The sequence below is a fragment of the Mus caroli genome, unplaced genomic scaffold (assembly GCF_978045245.1).
Source record: "Mus caroli unplaced genomic scaffold, Mus_caroli_1 scaffold_16, whole genome shotgun sequence".
NCBI lineage: Eukaryota > Metazoa > Chordata > Mammalia > Rodentia > Muridae > Mus > Mus caroli.
The window spans coordinates 5,915,481-5,942,747 of record NW_028227271.1 but is presented as its reverse complement, the minus strand read 5'-3'; the positions used below and the strand labels follow the sequence as shown (position 1 = coordinate 5,942,747).

The window sequence follows — 27,267 nt, the reverse complement described above, 5'->3', positions numbered from 1 at the left end:
AGGTTCAGGGTGAGGGTGCAGGGTGTTTGCTGCAGATGAGCTGTGCATTTATAGGGCTGTGGACTTGGGCTCCTCTCCTCCCTGCTCTTCCTCCTCTCTCTCGGGTGTGCTTGCCTGAGCACGTGAACCCTTCTCCCTTCCTCAGGCAGATGGGAGCTTCCAGTTGGTTACTATGGCAGCCAGCTGTGTTAAGGCCAAGTATTTGTTCTTGGGGCCTGACCATTCCAAGTGTGTCCCTGGGGGTGTGTGGTGGTTTTACTTGGTCCACTTCAAGGCTCCCTTGTGAGGCCAGGCTCATGGCAAGTGGCCTAGAGAACCCAACACACTCCCAGGTTTTCTTGAGAAATTTGTATTCTAGTATAGATAGCGAATATGATCATTATGCTTTCAGGTCAGGGAGTCCTTAACTCTTGCCCACTTAGTTCCCGGTTGAACTTTGAATTAATTTTCTTGCCAGGGTTTCTGATGGCTTAATCGCCATCTTTTATGCTGTCACCAATCATTTTGTCACATCATTGTCCTGTGACCAGCAGGACAGTGTCACCCACCAGACAGCTTTGGCACCCACGCTGTGCCAGCACCATAATGTGGTGGTTAAGCACCCACAGAAGATCTCCCCGATGGAGGTTGATTTCCTTAGATCCTTCATCCTATTGCCTTCTCCGCTATCACAATTCTCTTCTTCAAAACGCAGATGTACTTTCCAGTTCGATCTACTCGACTCATCTTTCTTTCCAAACCTTGACGTCTACTGACTTAGCTGTCCTTTAAACTCTTCATGGTCTAAATTCCCACAGACCCTCAGCAGCTCTTCAACCCCCAAGCTTCTCTTCTTGACCTTGGGATGTTATAGGGTGTGGTGGTTTGAATATGCTTGACCTAGGGAATGGCACAACTAGGAGGTGTGGCCTTGTTGGAGGATGTGTGTTACTGTGAAGGTAGGCTTTGAAGCTCTGCTCCGTGTAGAAGTCAGGCTTCTAGCGGCCTGGACACAGTCTGCTCCTGGCTTCCTTTGGATGAAGATGTAGAACTCTCAACCCCTCCTGCACCATGCCTGCCGCCTGGATGCTGCCATGCTCCCAACTTGATGATAATGGAGTGAACCTCTGAACCTGTAAGCCAGCCCCAATTAAATGTCCTTATAAGAGGTCACTTGGTCATGGTGTCTGTTCACAGCAGTAAAACTCTAACTGAGACAGAATGCAAACGTGAGATGCTTGTATTCTTTTTTTTTTTTTTTTTTTTTCAACACAGGGTTTCTCTGTGTAGCCCTGGCTGTCCTGGAACTCACTCTGTAGACCAGGCTGGCCTCGAACTCAGAGATCCACCTGCCTCTGCCTCCCAAGTGCTGGGATTAAAGGCGTGCACTACCACGCCTGGCTTTTTTTTTTTTTTAAGATGCTGGTATTTTAACTCATTCTAAATGTGGAGGGTTCTCTGCTCCCAGCACGCCTTCTATCATCCTCTCCCAGGGTTTTCACTCTGTCTAATATACTTAGGATATCTTGGCAACATATCTCAATTTGTATATGATAGGGCACAAACTCAAAACATGAAGAAGTAGACATTTGCAGAGTAAGCTGTCTGGTGCTTCTTCACATAGTATCCTGGTTGGGGGTTTTGATTTTTGTAATCAACTTGATGTAATAATCAAGCGTTATTCGGGAAAAGAACCTCTGTTGAGAAAATGCCTCCATCAGATTACCTGAAGAGGAAGACTGTGGGACTGTTTTTTTTTTTTTTTTTTTGGATAGTTGATTGACATGAGAGAGCCCAGCCCTCTGTGGACAGTGCCACCCTGGGGAAGGTGGTCCTCGGCTGTATAAGAAAGCAGACTGAGCAAGTCATGGGGAGCAAGGCAGTAGGCAGCACCCTCCATAGCCTTTGCTTCAGTTCCTGCCTCCAGGTCCCTGTCCTGGTTTCCCTGGGTGATAGCAGGTAACCTGTAAACCTGTTCCTCCCCAGGCTGCTTCCGATTATGATGTTTTGTCATGGCAGCAGAAAGTGAGCTAACATAGGTAGATACTCAGAATCTCAGAAACCAACTGTTTGTAGCTCTTTAAAATGTCTGAGAACAGCTTGGGCAGAAAGACGCACAGATATAAGAACTAAGGAGCTCATTGCTCATGTTTCTATAACTTCTGCAACATTTTACTCACAGGATCCCAACCCAAACATGCTGCAGGGTTCTGACTGATCTTCCTGGTATTCCTTTCCTAGGAAGTATTGATTCAAGTAAGTTGTGGTTTTGTCTAAACGTTGCAGTATTGAACTGTTGCTTCCTTTCTTCATCTATCTATCTATCTATCTATCTATCTATCTATCTATCTATCTATCTATCTATCTATCTATCAATCAATTTATCTTTCTATGTTTGTCTGTCTGTCAATCATGTATGTATATATGTATGTACATATGTATGTATGTATATATGTATGTATGTATATATGTATGTATGTATGTATGTGTGTATGTATATATGTATGTGGTTTTGGAGACAGGGCTTCATGTGGCCAGCCTGGTCACACACTGGCTGTATAACCATGGATGGATTAACTTCCTGGTCTTCTGCCTTTACTCACTAAGTGCTGAAATTATATATAGGCTCTCAATCACCATTTCTCACAGCAGATCCATCTGGTGTGTTTTGGGATGAAATTGTAGTTATGCCAAAATAAGAATTATCCAAAATGTGGTCTGACTCTGCGAACTATGAATCCAGAGGGAATACACACACACACACACACACACACACACACACACACTTTAATCCCAACACAGTTATAGTAAGTAGTATGGCAAATGTTGTAGCTGTCTCTCAGGCCTAGTCTTCTTGAAAGAAAGAAGTCAGTGAACAGACAGGGTAAGCAGAAATTTGTAACAAACCAGCTTAGTGGGCAAATCCAAGTAGGGCAGTCTAGAGAGGAACTGGTGCAGGCTATCCCAGTAGAGGAGCAAGCCAGGAGATCCGTGTTGTGGACTTTAAAGAAGTTTTCTGAGTCTTTATGAGGTGTGTATTAGAGCTTCAGGACCCTTTAGTCTATGAACTGGCTGCTTTTATATCAACTTGATACAAGCTAAAATCATCTGAGAGATGGAAACCTCAAGTAAAAAATGTTTTTTTTTTTTTTAACAACAAAGCCAAAACCATACAATGGAAAATAAAAAAAAGACAACATCTTCAACAAATGGGCTGGTCTAACTGGATGTCTACATGTAGAAGAATGCAAATAAATCAATATCTATCACCCTGCACAAAAGTCAAGTCCAAGTGGATCAAAGATTGCAACATAAAACCGGACACACTAAATCTAATAGAAGAGAAAGTGGAGAATAGTCTCCAATGCATTGGTACCGGAGACGATTTCCTGAACAGAACACCAATAGTTCACAGGCTCTAAGATCAACAATTAAGAAATGGGACCTCATGAAACTGAAAAGCTTCTGTAAGTCAAAGGACACTGTCATTAGGACAAAATGGTAGCTTACAGATTGGGAAAAGAACTTCATCAACCCTACATCTGACGGATAATATCAAAAATATATAAAGAACTCAAGAGATTAGATACCATCAACTCAAATAACCCAATTAAAAAATGGGGTACAGAGCTAAACAGAATTCTCAACAGAAGAATCTTGAATGGTCAAGAAGCACTTAAAAAATGGTTAAAATCTTAGTCATCTGGGAACTGCAAATCAAAAACGACTCTGAGGTTCCATCTTAAACCAATCAGAATGGCTAAGATAAAAAACTCAAGTGACAGCAGATGCTGAAGAGGATGTGGAGTAAGAGGCACACTCCTCTATTGCTGGTGGGAGTGCAATCTTGTACGATCACTCTGGAAATTAATCTGGCAGTTTCTTAGAAAATTAGAAATAATTCTACTTGAAGACCTAGCTATATCAATCCTGGGCATAAACCCAAAGGATGCTACACAATCCCATAAAGATACTTGCTCTTTCTGAGTTTGAGGTCAGCCTGGTCTACAAAGTGAGTTCCAGGACAGCCAGGGCTACACAGAGAAATCCTGTCTCAAAAAACAAAAAACAAAACAAAAAAAGATACTTGCTCAACTATGTTCATAGTAGCTTCATTTGTAGTAGCCAGAAAATGAAAACAGCCCAGATGTTCCTCAACTGAAGAATGGATACAGAAAATGTGGTTCATTTACACAAAGGAATACTATTAGCTATTAAAAACAAGGACATCATGAATTTTGCAGGCAAATGGATGGAAATAGAAAATATTCTGAGTGAGGTAACCCAGACCCAAAAGAACATGCATGGTATATACTTGCTTATAAATGGATATTAGTCACAAAGTACAGGATACCCCCACTACACTCTGAATACACCCCCCCCCAAAGCAAAACCAAAAGGAAAATCCAAGCGAGGATCTCAAATCTCACTTAGAAGGGGAAACAAAATAGTCATAGGAGGCAGATGGAGGGAGTGGGGCGGGGGCTGAGGAGGGGACTGGGGGAGGTTCAGGATCAGGTGTGGGGAGAGACAGGAGAGAAGGCCAGGAGAATGAATGGAGATTTGAGGCTGGCAGTGGTTGGGGGGGGGGTGTGCTTCTCTAGGACATGCCAGAGGAGAGACTCCCAAGAGTCTATGGGGGTGACTTTAGCAGAAACTCATAGCAGTGGGGATATGGAACCTGAAGAGGCCACCTCCTAGAGCCAGGCAGGATCTCCAGGGGAGCGATAAGGACCCTAACCCACTCACAAAACTTTTGACCCAAAATTTGTCCTGTCTACAAGAAATGCAGGGGCAAAGATGGGGTGGAGACTGAGGGAATGGCCAACCAATAACTGGCTCAACTTGAGACCAATACCATGGGCAAGGACCATTCTCTTACATTATTAATAATACTCTGATATGCTTGCAGACAGGAGCCTAACATGACTGTACTTTGACAGGCTCCACCCAGCAGCTAACTGAAACACTTGCAGAGACCCAGAACCAAACATTGGTCAGAACGTGGGGACTCTTATGGAAGAGTTGGGGGAAAGATTGAGGAGCCCAGAGGAGATAGGAACTCTATAGGAAGACCAACAGTGTCAACTAACCTGAACCCTTGCGGCTCTCAGAGACTGAGTCACCAACCAAAGAGCACACATGGGTTGGACCTAGGCCTCTGTGCTCATATGTAGCAGCTGTGAGTTTGGTCTTCATGTGTGTCTAGCTTGTTGTCTTCTAACCTGTCTCTCTAGAGCTGCCCCCTTCTTCTCTCTCTGCACTGCCCCTTAAGTAGCTTTCCCTTACTCTCTCTTCTCGTCAGAGCTGGGCATAGCCTATTCTGTCACATCTGTCTCTGATTTGTCACTTTGCCACTCAATTAGACATCAAACATGGGTGCTTCCTTCTGCACACTAACTTTACCTTCATTGTTTGGCGTGAAAGATGTGTGCTAAGGCTGAGCCGCACTGCAACTAGAAACGGCTGTTTTCAGTAAATGACACAATCTCCAGGATCAAATATCCTGCCACATCCTTTGATGAGGAACAAAGAAATGGAAATGTGTAAACCAAAATTTCCTCACCAAGTTGTTTTGGTCATGGTGTTTCATTGCAGTAACCCTAACTAAGACAGTCCCTAAGTAGACAATATAGGCAAATCACAGCCCATCTCTGTCACTGACACCAGCAGCAAGGCTAGTCTTGTACTGTCCAGAGTCAGAGGTAACTTGGGTTATAGTCATATATTAATCAGCATATCCTATCTGTATCCATCCTATTATTCAGTGTGGCTGGCTCATACTCAGCTTTTATTTACCATCCTCCATGTTTTATCTCTTATCTTGTTTCAATCTTAAAATTCCTTTTAACCGTAACATCGGTTTTTACCACATCAGTACAGTAGGTGACCTTATATATGCAACCTTCACTTACAGACAGGTCATCTGGTCAAAAATTCAACAAACACTGGAAGTAACATTATAAATTAAAGGGACCTAACAGACATACACAGAACAGACCACCCAAGGATGACAGAATACGCATTCTTGTCAGAAGTCCATGGAACGTTCCCAAAAATAGGTCACGTGTTAGAACACCAAGCAAGTCTTAACGAATATAAGAAAATTGAAATAACATCTTGCATTTTATCTGATCACAACTGAATACCAGCAGCTAGGGAAAGTATAAAATATACACAAAGAAATGGAGATTAAAGACACACTAATGGACACCAGACACTGCACAGCGGCAGGTTCACATGTGAGATACCCAGAGGCATGCCCACTGCTGCCTGGCCATGTCCTGGGAGGCACCACTATGACGTGCAAGAATGTGGTGGGGAGATGGGAGAGAAAGAGACGCAGACAGTTTGTGCACTATGAAAAGAGGAGGAGTTGGAGATGGAAGGGTGGTGAGGAGCAGCTTGATGTGAGAAGCCTGAACTGCCACCTCAGGCCATGGTGAGGTCCTGGCCCATGCTGCCAGCAAGGGCCATGTCTGGATCCATGGCTTTGAAACAGCGGGTGTTCTGTGTCAATGTCTGTGGCCCATATTACAACAAAAGGCTATTTGAATATCCCTGGTCTGGACTGCCTCCTGGGGCCATCTTGATGTTCAAGGGCTGCTCACAGTTGGCCCCTCCCTCACTGCCACTGGCTTTTGGGAGAGCTGACCCTGCATCTTGCCTGGGCAGCCCAGTACAGCTGCCTTTGATGGCATATGTTGGAGAGCTGGCACCGTCTCCATGTCAGCAGTGGGGTGGACTGGGAAAGGAGAGATTTCCCCATCCTCCACCCCTTGCAGCCTTCAGCAGGCTGGAGAGCAGGCCCAGGTAGTGTGAGTTCAGGAGAACTAGCAGGCTGAACGCCACAACCACCACCAAGGGCCCATGCCAACGTCTACAATATCTATGAACTCCTTGGGCACATGAATGGGTCACTTCTGCAGAACCAAAGCTGCAGGATCTCCATGACACAGGGCAACAACAGGATATCCAAGAGGAGTCCCAGTGAGGATCCAGTATTGATAGTGTAGTAGAACTCAATGGTCTCAAACCAGACCAACGACTTATTGCAATGAACGTTTGCAAGTAAAGCTATTTAGACTGAAGGGTGTACTGTGTGGCATGTTGTGACACACTACAGCTTCCACAGCAAGATGTTTGTTTTGTTTTTTCATTTTTCTTCTTTGTTTTCTTTTTTTAATCCTTTGTCCTCAAGGGCAGAGGGCAGAGGGCAGACAGATATGGAAGAATGGGGAGATGAATGGATTGGGGTGCATGATGTAAAGTTCACAAAGAGTCAATAAAAAGTTAAGACGAGAGAGAGAGAGAGAGAGAGAGAGAGAGAGAGAGAGAGAGAGAGAGAGAGAGAGAGAACCACACTACTGAATGATGAATGAATCATCAATGAGATCAAGAGAGGAATTTATACAATCCTAGAAATGAATGAAAGTGAAATTATAGCATATCAAAACCAATAGGATACAGAGGCAGTCCCAAGAGGGACATTTATAGCTGTATTCACACAGTATAACCTATATTTTATAAAAAGCCACAACAGATAGATTCAAATAAATAATGAGGATGGACCTCAACCCTTTGGGAAAACAAGAACAGATCAAAAGTGGTAGAGTTTCTTTAAAACATTTTGTTTGTTTTAATTTTTTTGAGGCAGGGTTTCTCTGTGTAGCCCCGACTGTCCTGGAACTCACTCTGTAGACCAGGCTGGTCTCAAACTCAGAGATCTACCTGCCTCTGCCTGCTGAGTCCTGGGATTGAAGGTGTGCACCACCACGCCTTGAAGTGGAAACTTAAGGGTTCTTTGAACAGTTGGTTGGCTGGTGTTTTGCTGATGCAAACAAGTGAGGAATGTTTAGCTGAAGTGAACACAGGTGAAAGACTAAGGCAGACTCATGAAGGAACATTTAGCTGAAGCAGACACAGGAGTGAGGATGTTCTGCTAAAGCAAGCACACAAAAGGGCACAGGATGAAGGATTCTTTGCTAACAACACACATGTATTGGTCCACCTTACACTGCATAGCTGAGTTGCATTTGTGGGGATTCCAGAGAGAGAAACACACCAAAAATCTTCTGGTGGTGTGCTGTAGTTTCTTGCCGCTTCCTTGGACTTGGGCTGATTGACAGAGTGATGTCAGCTGAGACAGACATACATGCTGAGGCAAGACACATGCTGAGCGTTAGAAAAGTCTTTTTATTTTATCACCATGAAGCCAAAAATAAATAATCCCTTAAGTTGTTGATGTTATTTGATCACAGTGACTTAAGAGACACTAAGGTGGACTTGGTTCCCAGGGTACTGCTGTAGAAAGATGACGAAGAGACTGGGGACCATTGGGAGCTCCGATGCTATCGAGGTTGTGAGACCACAATCTCCTCCTTTTTTGTTTAAAGATTTATTTATTTACTTTATAGATATGAGTACCCTGTAGCTGTCTTCAGACACATACCAGAAGAGGGCTAGGGCATCAGATTCCTTACTGATGATCATAAGCCACGATGTAGTTGCTGGGAATTGAACTCACAAGCTCTAGAAGAGGAGTCAGTGCTCTTAACCACTGAACTATCTCTCCAGCCTCCCATGATCTCCTCTTACTTTGGCTCCTGGTTTCAGAGAGAGTCTAGTTCTCCAAAGTAGAAGAAAACATGTGATAGGAGTGACTGCATCCATGGCATCTCAAATAAGAGACAGTAGCTGCCCACATGGTACAGAGCATCAGAGCCCAAGATGTAAGCCAGGCTGAGCATCATCTTTAGAAACTTGGTACCCAATATCACTGTATTAAAAGCCCCAGAGCCTTTAAACTGTACCACAAGCTGGGGACCAAGTATTCAAAGCAGGAGCTTGTCGGGGAACATTCCAGATGGATGCCATAACAAAGCCTTAACATATGGGCCTTTATGGTCATCCAAGATCCTTGATATTGCGATGTTCAAAAATCGGGCTTTTCTTCTTAATTGTTTAGTAACATCAAATTGTATGTCTGTCTCTATATTTATAGGAATATTTGAACCGAAGATTTAAATAATAATTTAAAGATTATTCATTTCTTCTTCCTTTCACCTTAAGGGGAAAGGAAAGGGAGCAGAGATATTTGTGACTCTGGGATCAAGACTGCAGAACCTGGGTGATCAAAGGAGCCAGAAAAATAAATGTCTGTACCCATATACCATCTCTCCGTCTTGTATCCTGCCAGCAATGTTTCTTAAGTAAACTCAACCAGCTCTAAATGACAAGGAAGCTCACTGAAGTGGTTCATAAAGCTACCAGGACCCAGCTTAAGAGGAAAATGAATGTATTAAATGCTACAAAATGTGGCCAGACAGTGATAAAAACATCAAGTAGAGCCAGGTATGGTAGCTTGTGCATGTATTTTCACTATTTACAGAGCTGGGGCAAGAGGATAAAAACAGCCATGAATGTGCAAACATGTGAAATTAGCCTTGCTCTATTGTTAAGGGGTGTGAGTTCCTCAAAGAGTCCCCACTGTATTGTTGAATGATGTGAGTCCCTCCAAGGGCCTGGCTGTATGGCCTTTTGATATACTGATGGACCTCCCTGCTTACAGTCAAAGCTGGCCAGGCTGCTGCTTTCAGTCTTTGACTCTCGTTCCATTCTCCCTCCTCAACGTTAATCTAAAGTCTCGTGCCTTCTCTTACTGCGTTTGGAAAGTAATAAAAATCCACTCATTAACTACCTTTTCCTTCTATGAACTTAAAGAATTTGTGGGCCATCACACAGGGATGGGACTCTGCATCCTGTACACGATATTCCTCCACTTCACTGCCTCCACACTTTGACTTTCAAACTATTCTCTTCCTAAGCAAAAGCTTTTCAAATCATTGTGTTTTTTTTTTTATTTCTGGTGGTTTGAATAAAAATGGTCCCCATAAGCCTATAGGGATCAGCACGACTAGGAGGTGTGGGCTTGTTGGAGTGGGTGTGGCTTTGTTGGAGGAAGTGCGTCACTGGGGGCGTGCCTTGAGGTCTCCATGCTCAAGCTGATTCCGAACCCTCCGTTCCTTCTCCAGCACCACATCTGCCTGCGTGTTGTGATGCTTTCTGTTGTGGCAATAATAGAATAAAACTCTGAATCGCAACCCAGCCCTAGTTAATAGTTTCCTTTGTAAGAGTCACAGTGATCACTGGTGTCTCTTCACAGGAATTGAACCCTAACCAAGCCTATGCTAGTTGCTTTATCATGTAAAGCATGCCTGACTCTTCTCAGTTAGTGACTGATATAAGTCCTATAACATCGCATTTGTCCCTCAAATCATGAAAAGAGATTACCAAGAGAAATCAGAGAGGCTCAGTTTTTGCTGGAAGCCAACTCACAATATGAGCCGTAGACATCAGGAGAAATTACTTCAAGGTCGGAGTCTGGTGTCAAGGAAGACATGAATGTCTATCTTGGAGCCCTCCAGCATTGGGAATAAAGGCTAGAAAGAGATAAGCGTCTATTTCCAGTAGGTTGAATTCATTTAGGGAATTTCAGGCTAGACAGACTCTGCCTGAGCCAGGCTGCCTCTCCCAAGAGCCCGCCCCATGGCCCCCTTCATTTCCTTGTTGCGGAAGCTGTAGATGACCGGGTTGCACATGGGGGTGATGATGGTGTAGAGGAGAGAGAAAGGCTTGTCTTTGTCAGGCCCATGTGTACTGCGGGGATTCATGTAAGAGAACATGGCTGAGGTGTAGAAAAAGACAACCACAGTCAGGTGGGAGGCACATGTGGAGAATGTCTTCCCCCTACCTGAGGAGGAGGCCCTGCGGAGGATGGAGGCCAGGATGCGGGCATAGGAAGTGACAATGAGCACCATGGGACTGAGCAACACCACAATGGCATCCATAAAGATCACCTTCAGACTGAACTCAGGGTCCCCACAGGAGAGAGCGATCACTATGGGAGCCTCACAGAAGAAGTTCTCTATGTGGTTTTCTCTGCAGAACGGACCTCGGAATGTCATGTAATCAAGAAGGATACCGTTGACCATCCCAAAGATCCAGGAACTACACACCAGCCTGATACACACCTTCTGGCTCATGATCTGAGCATAGTTCAATGGGTGGCAGATGGCAACATAACGATCATAGGCCATGAAAGCCAAGAGGATACACTCAGCCACACCCACACCAAAAACCAGATACATCTGAGTCAAACAGGAGGCAAAGGAGACAGCGTGGTTCTTGGTCACCAGATGGACCAACATCTGCGGGATGGTGGTGGTGATGAAGCAGATGTCCAGGAAAGACAGGTGTCCAAGGAAGAAGTACATGGGGCTGTTGAGCCTGGGGTCAGTCCATGTGATGAAGATGATGAGGCCATTCATGGCCATGGCGAGGCTGTAGAGAGCCAGGAAGAGGGTGAAGAGCAATGCCCGTGTGGAAGGGGAGCTCTGCTCAAAGCCCACAAGGATGAACTCAGTCACAGTGCTGCTGCTGTTCCTCGAGTCTCCCTTTTGGGGTCTGCTTCAAGAAGGAAGGACAAGTGAGGGGACAGTGTATAGGCCTGCTTTATAGTTTGCCGCTCTGTTTTTGCAATAAAGTAGTAGCTAAAAGCAACTTGGGGAGGCAAAGGTTTATTTTTTAGCATATAGGCAGGGATTTAAGGCAGGGGCTGTGGAGGAACGCCGCTTACTGGCTTTCTATCCTTGGTTTTGTTCAGCTATGTGTTTTTAAGGTGTCCAAGCACAGCAACCTAAACTTGCCACTGTCTGCAGTGGGCTGGGCTGCCCTGTATCAATAGGCAGTTAGAGCAATGTGTCACAGAAGTGTCCACAGGGCAATCTCATGGAAGCAAGTTCCTCAACTGAGATTCCTTCTTCCCTGGTATGTTCAGGTTTGTGTCGGGTTGGCAAAGGCTAACGAGAATAAGAAGCTGTTTGGGTAACCTATTTCCATAAGCACAGACTGGGGGGTAAATAAACAGCAAAATAAAAAAAAAAGATAACAAATTATAGTTACAGTAAATTCTATTAAAGGCACAGAAAATGCTATTGTAGGCTGTGGTCGTGTGACCATCAACCAAGAATTGTTTATAGGACTTTATGTCTACTAGGTTGGTCCTGAAATACCATCTTCAGTCTCCTACTCCTACACACATACACACACGAGAGAGAGAGAGAGAGAGAGAGAGAGAGAGAGAGAGAGAGAGAGAGAGAGAGAGAGAGAGAGAGAGAGAGAGAGAGAGAGAAAGAGAGAGAGAGAGATTGGTTGGTTTAAGATTCACAGCAAGAGTTGAAGAGAGATTAAGGATTACCTTCATAATTATCCACAGCTTTCCCACCCCTGTCCTCTGCATCTCACAGCAGAACATCTGGTAACTGCTGAGACTACATTGATAGCCTGGAGGCACCAACATTAATAGTTTGCATTCCAGTTCAAACCTGGAGACGCTGATTCTAGAAATTTCTTTGCCAATGACCCCTTTGCTCTACTCCTGGCCCCAGGAGATGGTTTGGTGGGTGGAATGCTTGCAGGAGTGTGAGGAAGGACCTGAGATTTGAATCTCTAGAAACCACGTGAATTTGGGTGTGACTCTAATCAGGCTCTTGTAGGACCCTGAAATCCAGACAGGTGGATCCTTGGGAGCTTCAGAGCCAGCTGGGCTGCATATGCAGTGAATCCGCAGACAGCCCAAAGAGACCCTGCTTCAAACAAGATGGAAGATGAGGACCAAACCTGAGCTGGTCCTCCCCCTTCCACTAATGTGCTATGCCATGCACATGCTTCCTCACACATACCTATATTATGCACACATGTAAACACACCATATATACGCAGACACTCATGCACACACATCATGCGTACAAACGAAAGCATAGATGTTAAATGTAGTGACCAAATTAGGGAGCGATGGCTTTTGAGTATTTACTATGTTTGCTTTTAAGTATAATTTATTTTGCTGTTAGTCAAATTATTTGTTACTAAAGACTGGGGATATTTGTTACAATGTTCAGGGACACTGGTTCCCTAGGCAGTGGCACACATACAGAATGGGACTCTTAGAAGGATTCATGCCTTACCTCATTGTGTTGCTGTGACTAAAATGGTCAGTCACAGAATCGCTGCAGCAGATAAGAGAAGGGACCTCATGGTGTACAAAGCTCAGCTACCCCAGGGAGAACATCTGATGTTAGATCCACTCTGAAAAACACGGCTTGTTAACACGGGCCAATCTGGAAGGGCATTTTCTTAATTGTGGCTCCCTCTTCCAAACTACTCTAGCTTTGACATAAAACTATCCAGCACAGCCTAACTATTTTGTTAAATGGACACAGTATCAAAATATCTTCTAAACGCATCTCTCTACTCATAGATTAGTGTAAGCTCCCAGACCTCATCAGAGAAATTTCTTCATGCAAATAGTGGTTAGCATAGAAGCTCCCAACTGGTCAAAATGCAAAGAATTAGTGTCCAAGAGCATCCAGACACAAGCGGGACGTCTGTGTCTCATCTCTCCCGCAAGGCTCAGAGACCATCTTGGAAGAGGGACCTTAAAGGTAAGGCTCTGTAAGAGCCAGAGGTCTGGGAAGACTGCAGAAAAAACAGTGTCTTCCAGACATGACTGGACTGCTGCACGAAGCAAGTCATCATGGTTGAGCAGTGTATGGACATTCTAGCAGGAAGGGAAAGGGCTGATACACCCCTAATGGAGCTTTATTGGCAGTTGATGGTTTTGAGGAAGGAGGGAGAGAATAAGAGAGAGGGAGAGAGAGAGAGAGAGAGAGAGAGAGAGAGAGAGAGAGAGAGAGAGAGAGAGAGAGAGCACAAGCTAGTTTTCTCTAAGGATGTGGTTCCTGAGGCTGGTGGCTGGTCTCACACTGAGTTTATAGACATCACAAATTCAGGCTGATGGGTTGTTAATTTTTTTTAAAAGGACAGAAAGTACAGCAATTAGAGGTGTTTGGAATGAGGGGTGGCTCTTGGAGTTGGGGGAGAATATGACCAAAATATATGGTATGAGATTCTCAGAGAATTAATCGAACTATATCCATTCCTTTCATGTAGAGACTATTTACCACCCAGGAAATTCAAGGACCTGAATTTAAACCCCGGCTCTTCCACTTTGCCAACAGCATAACCAGAACTGATTTAAATTTCCTCATCTCCAAAACAAAAATAATGAAGGCTCTGATACTATTGGGTTATCCAGAGGACGAAATGAAAAGTTCTTAGGAAATTCTCGAGAAAGTGTTTTGGCACCAAATGGCATTACAGAAGCTTACTAAATAAGTAGACACATCCACTTAAAAACTGTAATCTAACAAATTACCAATTAAGAATCTTTACACGCAAAAATCACACATCTAAGCATTGTTTGTATGGAGAAGGTTAGGAACTGTCATATGGGGATTGTTGTTACTTAGAGAAATAAAATATCTTGTAGTTATTAAAATTATATGTATGAACTCATGATAAATTATAATTAAAATGAAACAAAAAAAGCAAGACGTACGTCAGTGTGTTTGGAATAGTCATGGCCACATTACTTAAAAGCAAATTTCGTTTGCCTCAAAATATTGCTTATAAATGATGGACCTGTAAGAAGGATAATAATTTATTTCATTTTGTGTGTGTGTGTGTTACAAGACATACAATTTTTGTGTGTCTTGCTGAGTCTAGACAGTTGCAAAAATTAGAAAACTATGAGAGTTGAAATACTGTAAATCACCATATATAAAACATGATGAATTTGATATGGAGGAATTCTAGGTGACCTGTCATTATGAAAACGAATCAATGTACCCAAAGGTGGGCTAGTTGTATCATACTTTGTTCCATTTACGGCATGTTGGAATCAATATTTAAATAATTGTTAGGATTGCTCCTGGAATGAAGAGACACTGGTTCTGAATTCATGACTAAGTCTCAGTTACCAGTCTTCGGGTGGAATTAATTTTGTTCCAGACTCAGCAAGAGTGAGATTATCTTTAAGCCTTTCTTTACTATGGCTTAGATAAATTCAACACATTTCTTAAGTACTATAATTTTTAACGGGGACAAATCCCTGTTTTGGGCTTGGTTATAGGCTCCTAAGAGGAACCCAGTAATATTATTCTGCTAAGTGAACATAGTAATAAATATCCTCCCGAGGTCTTACCTTTATTTCTAGAAACCGATGCATCTCGCAGCCCACAGCAAAGGAGTGCTTTTGCAGTGATTTGTACAGAGCCCCACGAATGATCTGCAGCAAATGAAAGACGCTGACATGCTCAGCTCTAACTGGGACAAGCGTATCATACTCTTTCCTCCCAAAACTCAGGAATTACAGTTAAAGCCAGAGGTAGTGGGCATTCGCTACAAGACAGCATTTGCAGAACATGACAGCACCGTCACACATGTGACCTTAGAGGGGCCATGACTGCAGGTACAAGACCAAGCCAGGCAACACTGTCTGTAAATGGAAACGATCCAATAGACCCGATGGTAAGTTCCTCCTGAGATCTATCCCTTCAGGGCTGTTTAATGTGAAAGAACAGACCACACAGAGGAGAGTCTCCCTTTTCTAAAACATTCTCAAGCTCACAAGACCCCAAGAAGAACAGAGAAACGTTAGCACACACAGAGAATTAGCCTCTAGATGTAGAGGGTTTGGTTGTTTGCACAGAAGAGGTTTGGAAGGAGCCATAAGTCAGTTTGTTGATGCTGATAACAGCAAGAGTGAGCGTTAGGGTGGGTCTTCAGTGACTGTAACACAGCCATGCTTGTAAGAGCTGTAAGACTGTTTAAACCAACTTAAAAAACACATTCTGGTTGTAGAAATAACCAACATAGGACAAGGTGACATCCCCCCATATCTGAAAGCCTTTGAGAGAACTAAGCAGTTAGCTGCTCAAAGACAGGGACAGAATTAGGGAAGGAAAGTGTACATTTGTTTCAGACCCAATATCTGCACATGAAAAACCATTTATTGGTACTGTAGATCTGTACCCAGAGCTCAAAGATTGAACTTAGATAAACAAAATCAAGTTGAGGATCCCTTACCTGAAATGCTCGACACCAGAGTGTCTTAATTTTCAGATGCTCCACATCTGTATACAATGAGATAGCTCGAGGACGAGCCCCCAAATACGAAAACAAAATTCACTTATAACTCTTATATACCTTATGCTCATAGCCTGATATGAACTTAAGATAGTGTTTTAAGTGCTTGTGTGCACTTTGGGCCACTATAAAGCAAAGGGCTGACTATCTTGCTCACCCGTGACAGTGTCTGTGAGAAGGCATATCCAGGTGGAAGGGGACTGGACGGGTCTTCTCTCTTCCAGGGGATACTGCATCAGTGTGTGACCCATACCTGTGTCTTGATGTGACTGGTTACAGGAAGTGGTTGACACTGGCTCTCAATAGGTCTGGACTTTTAGCCTTTTCTACCTTGTGTGTTCAGACTGTGGGTGCTCAAAACCTGCGTACACCTCAGTTCTGCCTCTTGCGCAGAGCCCTTTGCTAAGATCTTTTTCTCGTGTGGGTTGGTGTAAGATCGATGGATAACAGAAATGCTAAGATCAGTGCAAGTGATGACCAGGGGTTGTGGACACGTGCCCACTGCCTCCTCTTCACTCTCTCCTTTCCTTTTTCTTCTCTCACCATGCATATTGGAAGAGATCTTGGAAGATTTTGTTTAAAGACCACTTTTCTAGATGGGAGAGTTCTCAGATAGCTGTCCTGTTGCTTGTAGTTAGAGAGAGGGTATCAGTCGGAGAGTGAGGGGGGCACACAGGAGGTATTAGGGGAAGGGACAGAAGGGGGAGAAGTGATGGGATTATAGGTTAATTTAAACAAATTTAATAAAAAAGTCTTGCCATATTCTTAAAGCCCATTCTGTTTCTTCTGTAATTTCATTTATTCTGTAGGTCCCAGAGAATATGGAAGAGCTGGATCCTTGTGTTATGTACCTCACTGTAATGGATTTATAAACCTCTGCAAGACACGATATATATATATATATATATATATATATATATATATATATATATATATATATATATAATCAAAGGAGACAGAAAGGAAAATGGACAGACAAACAGGAGATCTATTCACTCAGGGGAAAGGTTGAAAAGAAAGCAGTAACTGGGAAAGAGGGAGGGGGATCAGTTAGGAGGCAAATAAAAGGGAGGTGGGGCAGAGGAAGACAATACAGAAATGGGTGCAAACATTAGGAAAAGAGGAAACAAGAATAGACTGTGAAAATATGGCCCTTGCAACAACGGTTTCTGCAGGACTCAGTAGTTCACATCCATTCCCAAGTGTGTAGCTTGTGAGCCAGGCATGGGGAGTGGGGTCAAAAGATTTCTTGCATCTGACTTATGGATGGGGAACATAACCCCAGAAATGCACAAATGCACTCATTTGTCAATAACTTCAGGGCAGAGGAGGCAAAACTGACTCTTGAGGATCCTCAAATCTCTCTCCCCCTGAGCCACTTGATAACAAGTTATTTAAGCGGATAGAGACGGAGGTAGGACAATACCCTTTCGGTTACTGCCTCTGAAAGATGATGAGGAAATGGTGAAAATTTAAAGCAATAAGGGACGTAGGCAGAAAGAGTTAGAGTCATAGAAATAGAGAACTTAGATGAATAGTCAAACAGAAGACAACGACATCTGCATAAGTGTAACAGGACTTTCTGATCACTGATGCACAGGCAACTTCCTGAACTAGAGGCTTGGAATGATTCCACCCCAGCCCCTGGCTCTGAGAACACTTGGGGCTTCTCATGTTCTTTCCATGTACACAGGTCAATTCAAAGGGAGATTCATCCTGACAGTGACACACAAGTCGTCTTCCTCTCACCAGAGCCGGGGCAGGTGGGTAGACCGAGTCCAAGATGGTAACACAAAAGGGAGACACAGAGGAAGAAGCATCTAAATCAGACAGAGCTGGGATGGCAGAGACAGAGCTGGACAGGGTGCAGGTATGATCTGGATAAGCGATTAGGAAGGGCTGGAATCTAGAATACCCCAGAGAAGGCAGGGTCTGCTATCATTTGGACGAGAAGTCACTAACCTTTCCCATGAGCTGAGACACATTCAGGCAGAGTCATGGGTCCTGTCGATCCTTACATCGGAGCGAAGGTGTGATGAATTATGTTGCAAATCCCCTGGACATTTATAGGAGTGTGAGCTGCAGTAAACACACACACACACACACACACACACACACACACAGAGAGAGAGAGAGAGAGGGGGGGGTAGAAGGGCAGCTAATGGTCTTTCAGTGTGAAGGAGGAAGAAGCTGATTCTCATTGGTCACCAATGGGAAGCTGGCCCTAACTGACAAAGGCTCTGCTCTTGGAGGGTGTCTTCATTTGGATGGAATTCAGGAGCCCAGTTCTATTAGTACACTCCTAGACTCCCAGCGGGACCTGCTTACTGACAAAACACACTGGAATCTTCGAGAGTTCTCTTTTTGTTTCTTTGTTTTTCTTTTTATTCTTTGATAATTTCATATACACATACAACATAATATCACCATATCCACCCCCCATTTCCCACTTCCAATCTTTTCATACCCTTCCAGCGAGTCCTCTCCCAATGTCACGCCTTCTTCTCTTGTTTTGATAACCCACTAAGTTCAATTACTGCTGCCCATGTGTGTATGAGTATGTGTGGATCATCCCCCGGAGCATGGAAAACGTTTCTACCAGTGGCCACACCCTCACAGAAGAAAACAACCTTCCCTGTCTCTGCAACAATCAGCTGCCAATGTATGGATTCTTGTTATGGGGCAGGGACTAGAGGGCATCTCCTGTATCTCTGCTAGAGTTTTGGAGGGCTTGATTTTACACAATCCTGTGCATTACAGCAGCTGTCTGAGTATAAGATCATGTGTCCATAAAACAGCATTCAGTTTTAACATTCTTTCTACCCCCTCTTTCTCAATGTTTATGGAGTCTGCTGGGAAAGATGTTCCATTTAGGGACAAGCACTCAAAATCTCATATCTCAGCCCCTTGCCTGGTTGTTTGTATCTTCCTGTGTTGACCGCTGCCTGCTGCAAAAAAAAAGGGAAGCTTTTCTGACCAAGGTTGCGATCAGCCCAGGTCTTTGGATACAAATAAGATACAAATATTTAGAAGGCACGTTGACAACATGACCATTTGCCGAGATAGCAATCATGTCTTCTACTCTGTGGCCTATGATCCACGCTCCCTCCCACCCCTAGTCGTGGACTTTTGACTAAGACATGAAATTCTCTCTTTTGGAGTGGTCCTCAAATCCATTCAGAAATTAGTTACCACATAAGGGCCACGCCACTATTGTGACCAGTGCCCATGTTTTGCTTGGCAGGTCAGTATTGTTGCATGTAAGGAACACCTGTAGGTAAAGACCACTTATGTCTTGTCTCAGCCGGTTGCCAGCCTAGCACCTCTGGCACTATGGGATCTAGCCAGCAGGAAGTTTCTTGATCAGTCTGTGATTTTTCTATGTCATACACCCATAGTGTGTGGTTTCTTCAGCAATGGATTTTGCTCCGTCATTACAGTGTGTAACTAAGAGCAATGGCGATAACCCGCGTTATTTTAGACGCTTCCTGCTCACACTGGTGGTTTAGTATTTCCTTTTTTTGTTTGTTTGGTTTTTGTTTTTGTTTTTGTTTTTGTTTTTGTTTTTCGAGACAGGGTTTCTCTGTGTTCCCCTGGCTGTCCTGGAACCCACTTTATAGACCAGGCTGGCCTTGAAATCAGAAATCCAACTGCCTCTGTCTCCCGAGTGCTGGGATTAAAGGTACACCGCATGGTCTTCATAGCAACACGTGGATTTTGGGAGACTGTGCTTCATTTTCATTTAATTCTGCAGTAAATCCTCAAAAATCCTAAGGATTTTTAAATTTCCCTTTTAATTTCTTCAGCGATCCATTTATTGTTCAATAGTTGTTTGATTCCCATGGATTCGTGCTTTCTGTGGCTTCCTTTCTGTTGACGTCTGCCCTTATTCGATGGCAGTCGGATGGAATACAGAAAATTCTTCAACTTTCCTTGTATTTGCTGTGAGTTGCCCTAAGATGTGGTCTATTTTGGAAGGAACTTCATTCCATGGGTTGTTGAGGAGAGTGTGTGTTCTGTAGATGTCTATTTAATCCATTTGATCCATGGTGTTATTGAGGGAACATTTTAATTGTATTTATTGATTGTATGTCTACATGTGCATGTGTGAGTGTGTACACGTCACTACACATGGAGGGAGGTCAGGAGACAGCTTGTGGGAATTGCTTCTCTCTTGCCATCATGCAGATCCCAGACATTGAGCTCAGGTGGTCAAACTTCCCAGCCAATGCCTTTGACTTGTGGTGTCATTTAACTCCAGCGTTTCTCTGGATGACCTGTGTCTTGGTGAGAATAGGGTACTGAAGTCACCTGTTGTATTGGGATTAATCTGTGGTTTTACATTGAGTATTTGTTTCTAGCTTTTCCTGGAGATGCCCTCCTATTTATTCCAGTTGTCTCTTCCAGTTTCCCTCTCCCTCTCCCTCTCCCTCTCCCTCTCCCTCTCCCTCTCCCTCTCCCTCTCCCTCTCCCTCTCCCTCTCCCTCCCCCTCCCCCTCCCCCTCCCCCTCCCCTCCCCTCCCCCTCCCCCTCCCCCTCCCTCTCCCTCCCCCTCCCCCTCCCCTCCCCTCCTCCTTCCCCTCTCCCTTCATCCTCCCCTTCCCCTCCCTCCTCCCTCCTCCCCTCCCCAGTCTCTTTCTGACCTCTCTGTACCCCATTCCTCCTGTTCCCATCTAGATACTTACTTCTCCCCACACTGTCCACTAGAAACCTAGTGCAGTGGAAATTCCCAGGAATCTAAGACAGTGACCTTAGCTAAGACTCCTAGCAATGGGGCATACAGAACCTGAATCAGTCTTCTCCTATAACCAGGCAAGACTTCCAATGGAGGGATTGGGACACCAAACCAGCCACAAAGCTTTTGACCCACGTTTTGTTCTGCCTACAAGATGTGCTGGGGTAAAGGTGGTGTAGAAGTGGGAGTGGCCAACCAATGACTGGTCCAGCTTGAGACAGATGCCAGGAAAGAGAGGGAGCTCTCCCCTCCCCTGACACTGCCTGGAGGGCTAGGAACCAGAGGCTGGACAGCCCAGAAACCTAGAGTGGAACCAAACATGAATGGCAGGAAAAGTCAATGAAATGATTCCTAATGATATTCTGCTATACTCGCAGACTGGGTCTAGCCTAATTGTCACCAGAGAGGCTTCATCCAGCAACTGACAGAAACAGATGCAGAGACAAACATTAGGCAAACATTAGGCAGAGCTTAGGGAGGCCTGTGGAAGAAAGCGAGGAAGGATTGTAGGTGCCAGAGGGGTCAAGGACACCACAAGAACCCCCAGAGTCAGCTAATGGGCCCATAGGGGCTCACAGAGACTGAACTGCCAACCAGACTCTCTCCCTGAGAATGGTACAGCAGGCATGGGACTGACCTAGGCCCCCCACACGTGTGACAGTTGCGTAGCTTTGTCTTCTTGTGGGACTCCTAACAGTGGGAGCAGGGGCTGTCTCTGACTCTGTTGCCTGTCTTTGGGACCCTTTCTTCCTACTGGGTTTCCTCATCTAGACTTAATAGGAGAGGAGGTGAGTAATCTTACCGCAACTTGATATGCCATGACTGGTTGATATCCATGGGAGGACCGCCCTTTTCTGAAGAGAAGGAGTGGACGGCGGGGGTGGCGTGGGGGGGGGGGGCTGCTTGGAGGAGAGGAGGGAGGGAACTGTGGATATAAATTTAATTAATAGCTCAATCAATTAAAAAGAAGTATTTGTTTTATGAAATTGGGTGCAGCAGTGTGCTTGCTGAGTGTCTATAACGTTAACACTCTCCTGATGGGTTGCCCCTTAAATGACCTTGATGTAGTCTTCTCTATCTCTTCTTCTAAGTAGTTTTGATTTGGTTTATTTTCTCAGATACTGGAATAGTTAGGTCTACCCTTTTTCTACTTCTGTTAGCTTGGGTAATCTTTCTCACCACCCCTCATCCTTAGTTGGTACCTATCTTGGATGGGGAGGTATCTTTCTTGGAGACAGCAAAAATCTGGATCCTGTTTTCTAACTGAGTCTGGTAGTATCTCTTTTTTTTACTGAGAAATTAAGACCATAAATATTCTGAGTTTTATTACTGAAAATTGTTTATTAATTGCTGCTGTTTTGTTGATGTGTGTGTGTGCACACACACGCACATGCACACACACGCTCTTGAGCATGCACGTGTTTTCTTAGATTTCTTTTTGTTAACTGTTCTGGTATTGTTTATTTTTCCCCTGTGGCCTCTTGGGTGTGTTTCCTTCTCTTCATTTTAAGCATTCCTTCTAGTATTCTCTGTATAGCTGGCTCATTGATCATATATTCCTTTAGTAGGCTATGATTCTGGCCAGTTTTCATTTATCCTTCTATTTTAATATATACTTTCCAGGTATAATAACTAGAGTGGGCAGTTGAGCTCCTTCAGAACTTGGAATACATTTTCCCAAGCTCTTAAAAGTTTCCATCAAATTATCATCGGATATTCTGCTTGTCCTACCTTTACTTCTTTCTTGCATATTTTAATATTTTTTCTTTTGTTTGTATTTTTAGTGTTTTAGCTATAATCTTTCATGAGGTATTTCTATTTAGGTTCTCTTTTATATTTTCGTTCTGTAATGAAACATATTTACCATGGGCATCTCTGTCTAGATTTGAGAATTTCCCACCAACGATTTTATTGAAAGTACTTGCTATGCTTTTGGCCTAGCATTATTCGTAGTCTATAAACATAATTAAGATGCTTTGTTTCTTCAGGTGTCTTAGATTTTCTGAATATTCCATCCATTGGTGTTCTAGCTAAGGTTTCAATTGCTGCAATGAAAAAACCATGACTAAAGCAACTGGGGGAGGAAAGGGCTTATTCAACTTATACTTCCACATCACTGTTCATTACCGAAGGACATCAGGCAGACACTCAAGCAGGGCAGGAACCTGGGGTCAGGAGCTGATGTAGAGATCGTGGAAGGATGCTGCTTACTGGCTTGCTCCCCATGGCTTGCTCAGCCTGCTTTCTTATAGTACCCAGGACCACCAGTGCAGGGATGTCCTCACCCATAGTGGGCTGGGCCGTCCCACATCAACCAGGAATTAAGAAAACTCCCTCGGAGCCCCATCTTAGAGAGGCATTTCTTCAGTTGAGGCCCCTTCCTCTCTGATGACTCTAGTTGTGACAACTTGACATAAAGAAGCCAGGACAATGGACCCTTTGTTAACTTGATACACAAATCTATTTTTTAAATTTTTATTTATAGCCGGGCGTGGTGGCGCACGCCTTTAATCCCAGCACTCGGGAGGCAGAGGCAGGCGGATTTCTGAGTTCGAGGCCAGCCTGGTCTACAAAGTGAGTGCCAGGACAGCCAGGACTACACAGAGAAACCCTGTCTCGAAAAACCAAAAAAAAAAAAAAAAAAAAAATTTTTATTTATTTATTTACTTTATATCTGGATTATAGCTTCTTCTCCTTCTTACTTTCTTCCCAGTCCCACCCTCTCACCTCCTGTCCCCCCATGTCATCTCCCTTTCACCTCAGAGAAGGGGAGGCTTCTCATTCAATTCTCATTCCCACTTGGCATATCAAGTTGCAGTAGGACTAGCCCCATCTTCTCCTGTTGATCCCAGACGAGGCAGCCCAGTTAGGGGGAAGGGGTCCAAAGGCAGGTGACAGAGTTAGAGACACAACCCCTGCTCCTTGTTAGGGGTCCTGCCTGAAGACCAAACTGCATATCTGTGTAGGGGGCCTAGGTCCATTGCATGCTCTTTAGTTGGTGATTCAGTCTCTGTGAGCCCCTAGTGGCCCAGGCTAGTCAATTCTGTATGTTTTCTTGTGGTATCCTTAACCCCTCTGGCTCCTCCAGTCCTTCCCCCAACCCTTCATAAGATTCCCTGAGCTCCTCCTCAGGTTTGGCTGTGGGGCTCTGCATCTGTTTCCATCAGCTGCTGGGTGAAGCCTCTGAGGGCGGTGATGCTGGACTCCTGTCGGCATGTACAGCAGAGTATCACTAATACTGTCAGGGGTGGGCACGGGTCTCAAGTTGGGCCAGTCATTCATTGTCTGGCTATTTCCTCAATTTCTGCACCACTTTTATTCCCACACATCTTGCAGGTGGGTCTTAAGTTTTGAGGTGAGTTAGTGTTCCCACCCCTCCATTGGAAATCTTGTCTGGTTGCCGGAGGTGGTCATTTCAGGTTCCATATATACCCTGCTGCTAGGGTCACCCTCAAGGGTTCCTGGGAGTTTCTCTTGTACTAGTACAAGGTTTCTAGCTCATCCCAGAGCCTTTCCTTTCTTGTTCATTCCCCAGGTTGCATGCATTGGTAAAGAATCAGAATATAGAACATTTTATAAGCTTTAAAAAAATCACATAAACGTATATATTCAAACACTTTACAAGTTGTCTCTTTAAAGCATCCAGTGTTTTAAAATCCAGTCTTTGTAAAAACTCCAAATCTCTCTTTCTCTTTCTCTCTCTCTTAAAATTTAGTCTCTCAACTGTAGGATCCTGTAAATTAAATATATATATATATATATATATATATATATATATATATATATTACTTCCACACTTCCTTACTTCAAGAGAGAAGAGCCAGGGCAGTTACAATCTGAGCAAAGCAAACCAACTCCAACAGTGTAAATAACTCAATGTCAAATATCTGGGATTCACTCTTGGAGACTCCGTGCTTCTTCAAGGGGCCTGGGTTACTTCTCAGGCTCCACTCTCTGGCACACACAGTGTGTCTTTTAAGCTCGGGCAGGCTACACTCCACTGCTGCTGCTCTTGGTAGTCATCCCATGGTCCTAGTCTCCCAAAGTGCTGGGGTCTTCTACTGCAGCTAGGCTGCACTTTCACCAATAGCCTCTCATAGGCTCTCTTCCTGGTGCCAAGCCAAGCCTTAACTTCTTGGCGTGACTCCTTCAATCCTGGGCCTTCAACTGTCACTGATGCTACACCTTCACCAATGGCCTTTCCTGGATTCTCACAATGCCAAGCCTCAGCTGCTCTCCATGATCCCTTCATGCTTTCAAAACCAGAACCACCTGGGTGTCTCATGTCTCTTACACTACCAAGTACAGTTGTCAGCCTGAGGTACAGCCTTGGCTACCTTTGGAACACAGTTCCTGTGTGCTGACTTTGAGGAAACATTTCATAGAGGATTTCACTTCAGTGACACTAGTCTCTTCACAATATTCACTGATAATCTCCAGCTCTGCCTAACCAGCTTCTATTGTCCCAGTAATGCAAAGGGTTCATTTCAGTGATGCAGGTCTCTTGTTAATCGCAGCTGACCTTCCAGCCCTAGCTGACCAGAATGACAGAATCTTAATTGAAAATAGCAAACAGCCTTGGCAGAGTCTTTAAACTCCCTCTGAAACTTCACAACCCAGACCTTCACCATCTGCACCGAGCCCCACATTATCTTCTAAGCTCTACAGAACATCTCACCGGGCTCTCAACACTCAACGGCTTTTCTAGCCTGAAGTTCCAAGGTCCTTCCACAATCTTTCTCAGAATAATATGGCCAGGTCTTTCACAGCAATACCCCAACTCTCCTGGTACCAATCTCTGTCCTAGCTAGTTACCAATGTTAGGGAGCAAAATATTTGATGTACACTTCATCATTATTGTTCATCGTTGAAGAAGTCAGGACAGGAACTCAAGCAGGGCTGGAGCCCAGAGACAAGAGCTGATGCAGAGGCCATGGAGGAGTGCTGCTTATTGGCTTGCTCCCTATGGCTTGCTCAGCTTGCGTCTTTGTAGAACCCAGGACCTCCTAGCCCAGGGTTGGCCCCACCCACAGCGAGCTGGGCCCTTCCACATCAATCACTAATTAATTAAGGAAATGCCCTACAGTCTTTCCTATACCCAATTTTATCGAAGTATTTTCTCAATTGAGCCTCCTTCCTCTCTGATGACTCTAGCTTGTGTCAAGTTGACTTAAAACTAGCCAGGGAAATCAGTTTTAGAGAATTTATAATTTTATGTGATCAATGGTCCAATTCTATCTGTTCTGTACCCCAGTCTGTTGTCTAGGCTTTCCACTGAGTGCTTTCTGAGTCTCTTCATTTCCCCCTTTCATTTTGGTTTTCTGCAGTGTTTCTATCTCTTTATTAAATTTAATTTCATAGCTTGATCTGTCTTTATTATTTATTGAGGCATTTGTGTCTTCCTGAATGTCAGTCCGTTTATTCCTGTCCTCCCTGTGAACTGGGTGTTTATATTTGTCTCCTTAGAGTTCCTTGAACTCACCAAACACATTTATAAATCGCTTTTTGAATTCTGTATCTTGCATTTTATTTAAGTTGTTCTTTGTGGAAACTGTGGCTACAGTATTGGTGATTTAGGGGTGAGATGTGCTGTCCTTTTTCATTTTTTTAAACTGTGTTTTTGTGATGGGACTGGGCATCTGGAGTTATGGTACCTTTTTATTTTTTTAAGTATTTATTTATTTATTTAATGTATATGAGTACGCCATAGTATACAGATGGTTATGAGCATTCATGTCGTTGTTGGGAATTGAATTTAGGACCTCTGCTCACTCCAGTCAATCCTACTCGCTCCGGTCAGCCCTGTTCTCTCTGGCCCAAAGATTTATTTATTATATATAAGTACACTGTAGCTGTCTTCAGGCACTCCAGAAGAGGGTGTCAGATCTCATTATGGGTGGTTGTGAGCCACCATGTGGTTGCTACAATTTGAACTCAGGACCTTCGGAAGAGCAGTCAGTGCTCTTATCCGCTGAGCCATCTTGCCAGCCCCAAGTTATGGTATCTTTAGCTCATATATTTAGCCAAGCTGGAAAAAGTCCAAAGGTAAGGTGGCAAGCTAGACAACCTTTTCAGAAGGCAGCACTGCGGGGCTTCTGTCTCGTATTGAGTCCAAGGCTGCAGCAATTACATGAAGCAGTTAGAGCCACCACATGGAGTGGCTGAGCCATGAGAGTCCAGAGGCAGGAGGGATGGGTGGAGCCTGAGGTTGGAGCAGGTTCTGATACCAGATCCAGTCTAAGGCTACAGTAATTCAGTTCGTGTGTATGGATCTAGGGGCTGAGGGAACAGGGAACTAATGTGGGGTTGGGGGTCTCTTCCCAGGTCCACATATGTAGCAATGACTTGGGACAAACAGAACACAAGTTCCATGGTGGGGGTTGGAGGGAGGCAGGACAGGGGCAGGATATCCCACCAGGCCTGGTGCCATGGCCATAGAGTCTATATCTTCATAGGTATGTTGACTATTTAACAGGCTTATTGAGCTGTTCAATGAAGATTTAACT

At 44.2% G+C, this 27,267-nt stretch overlaps 1 protein-coding gene across 1 annotated transcript; it reads right to left on the bottom strand.

Moving 5' to 3' along the window:
- Nucleotides 1-10,478: 10,478 nt before the first annotated feature.
- LOC110310096 (olfactory receptor 10AD1-like) lies at nucleotides 10,479-13,009 on the bottom strand. The gene is made up of 2 exons (XM_021182791.1): nucleotides 13,005-13,009; nucleotides 10,479-11,445 (listed from the first exon to the last, which is right to left on the bottom strand). The coding sequence occupies exons 1-2, from the start codon at nucleotides 13,007-13,009 to the stop codon at nucleotides 10,479-10,481; spliced, it is 972 nt and encodes a 323-aa protein (XP_021038450.1).
- Nucleotides 13,010-27,267: the final 14,258 nt, after the last annotated feature.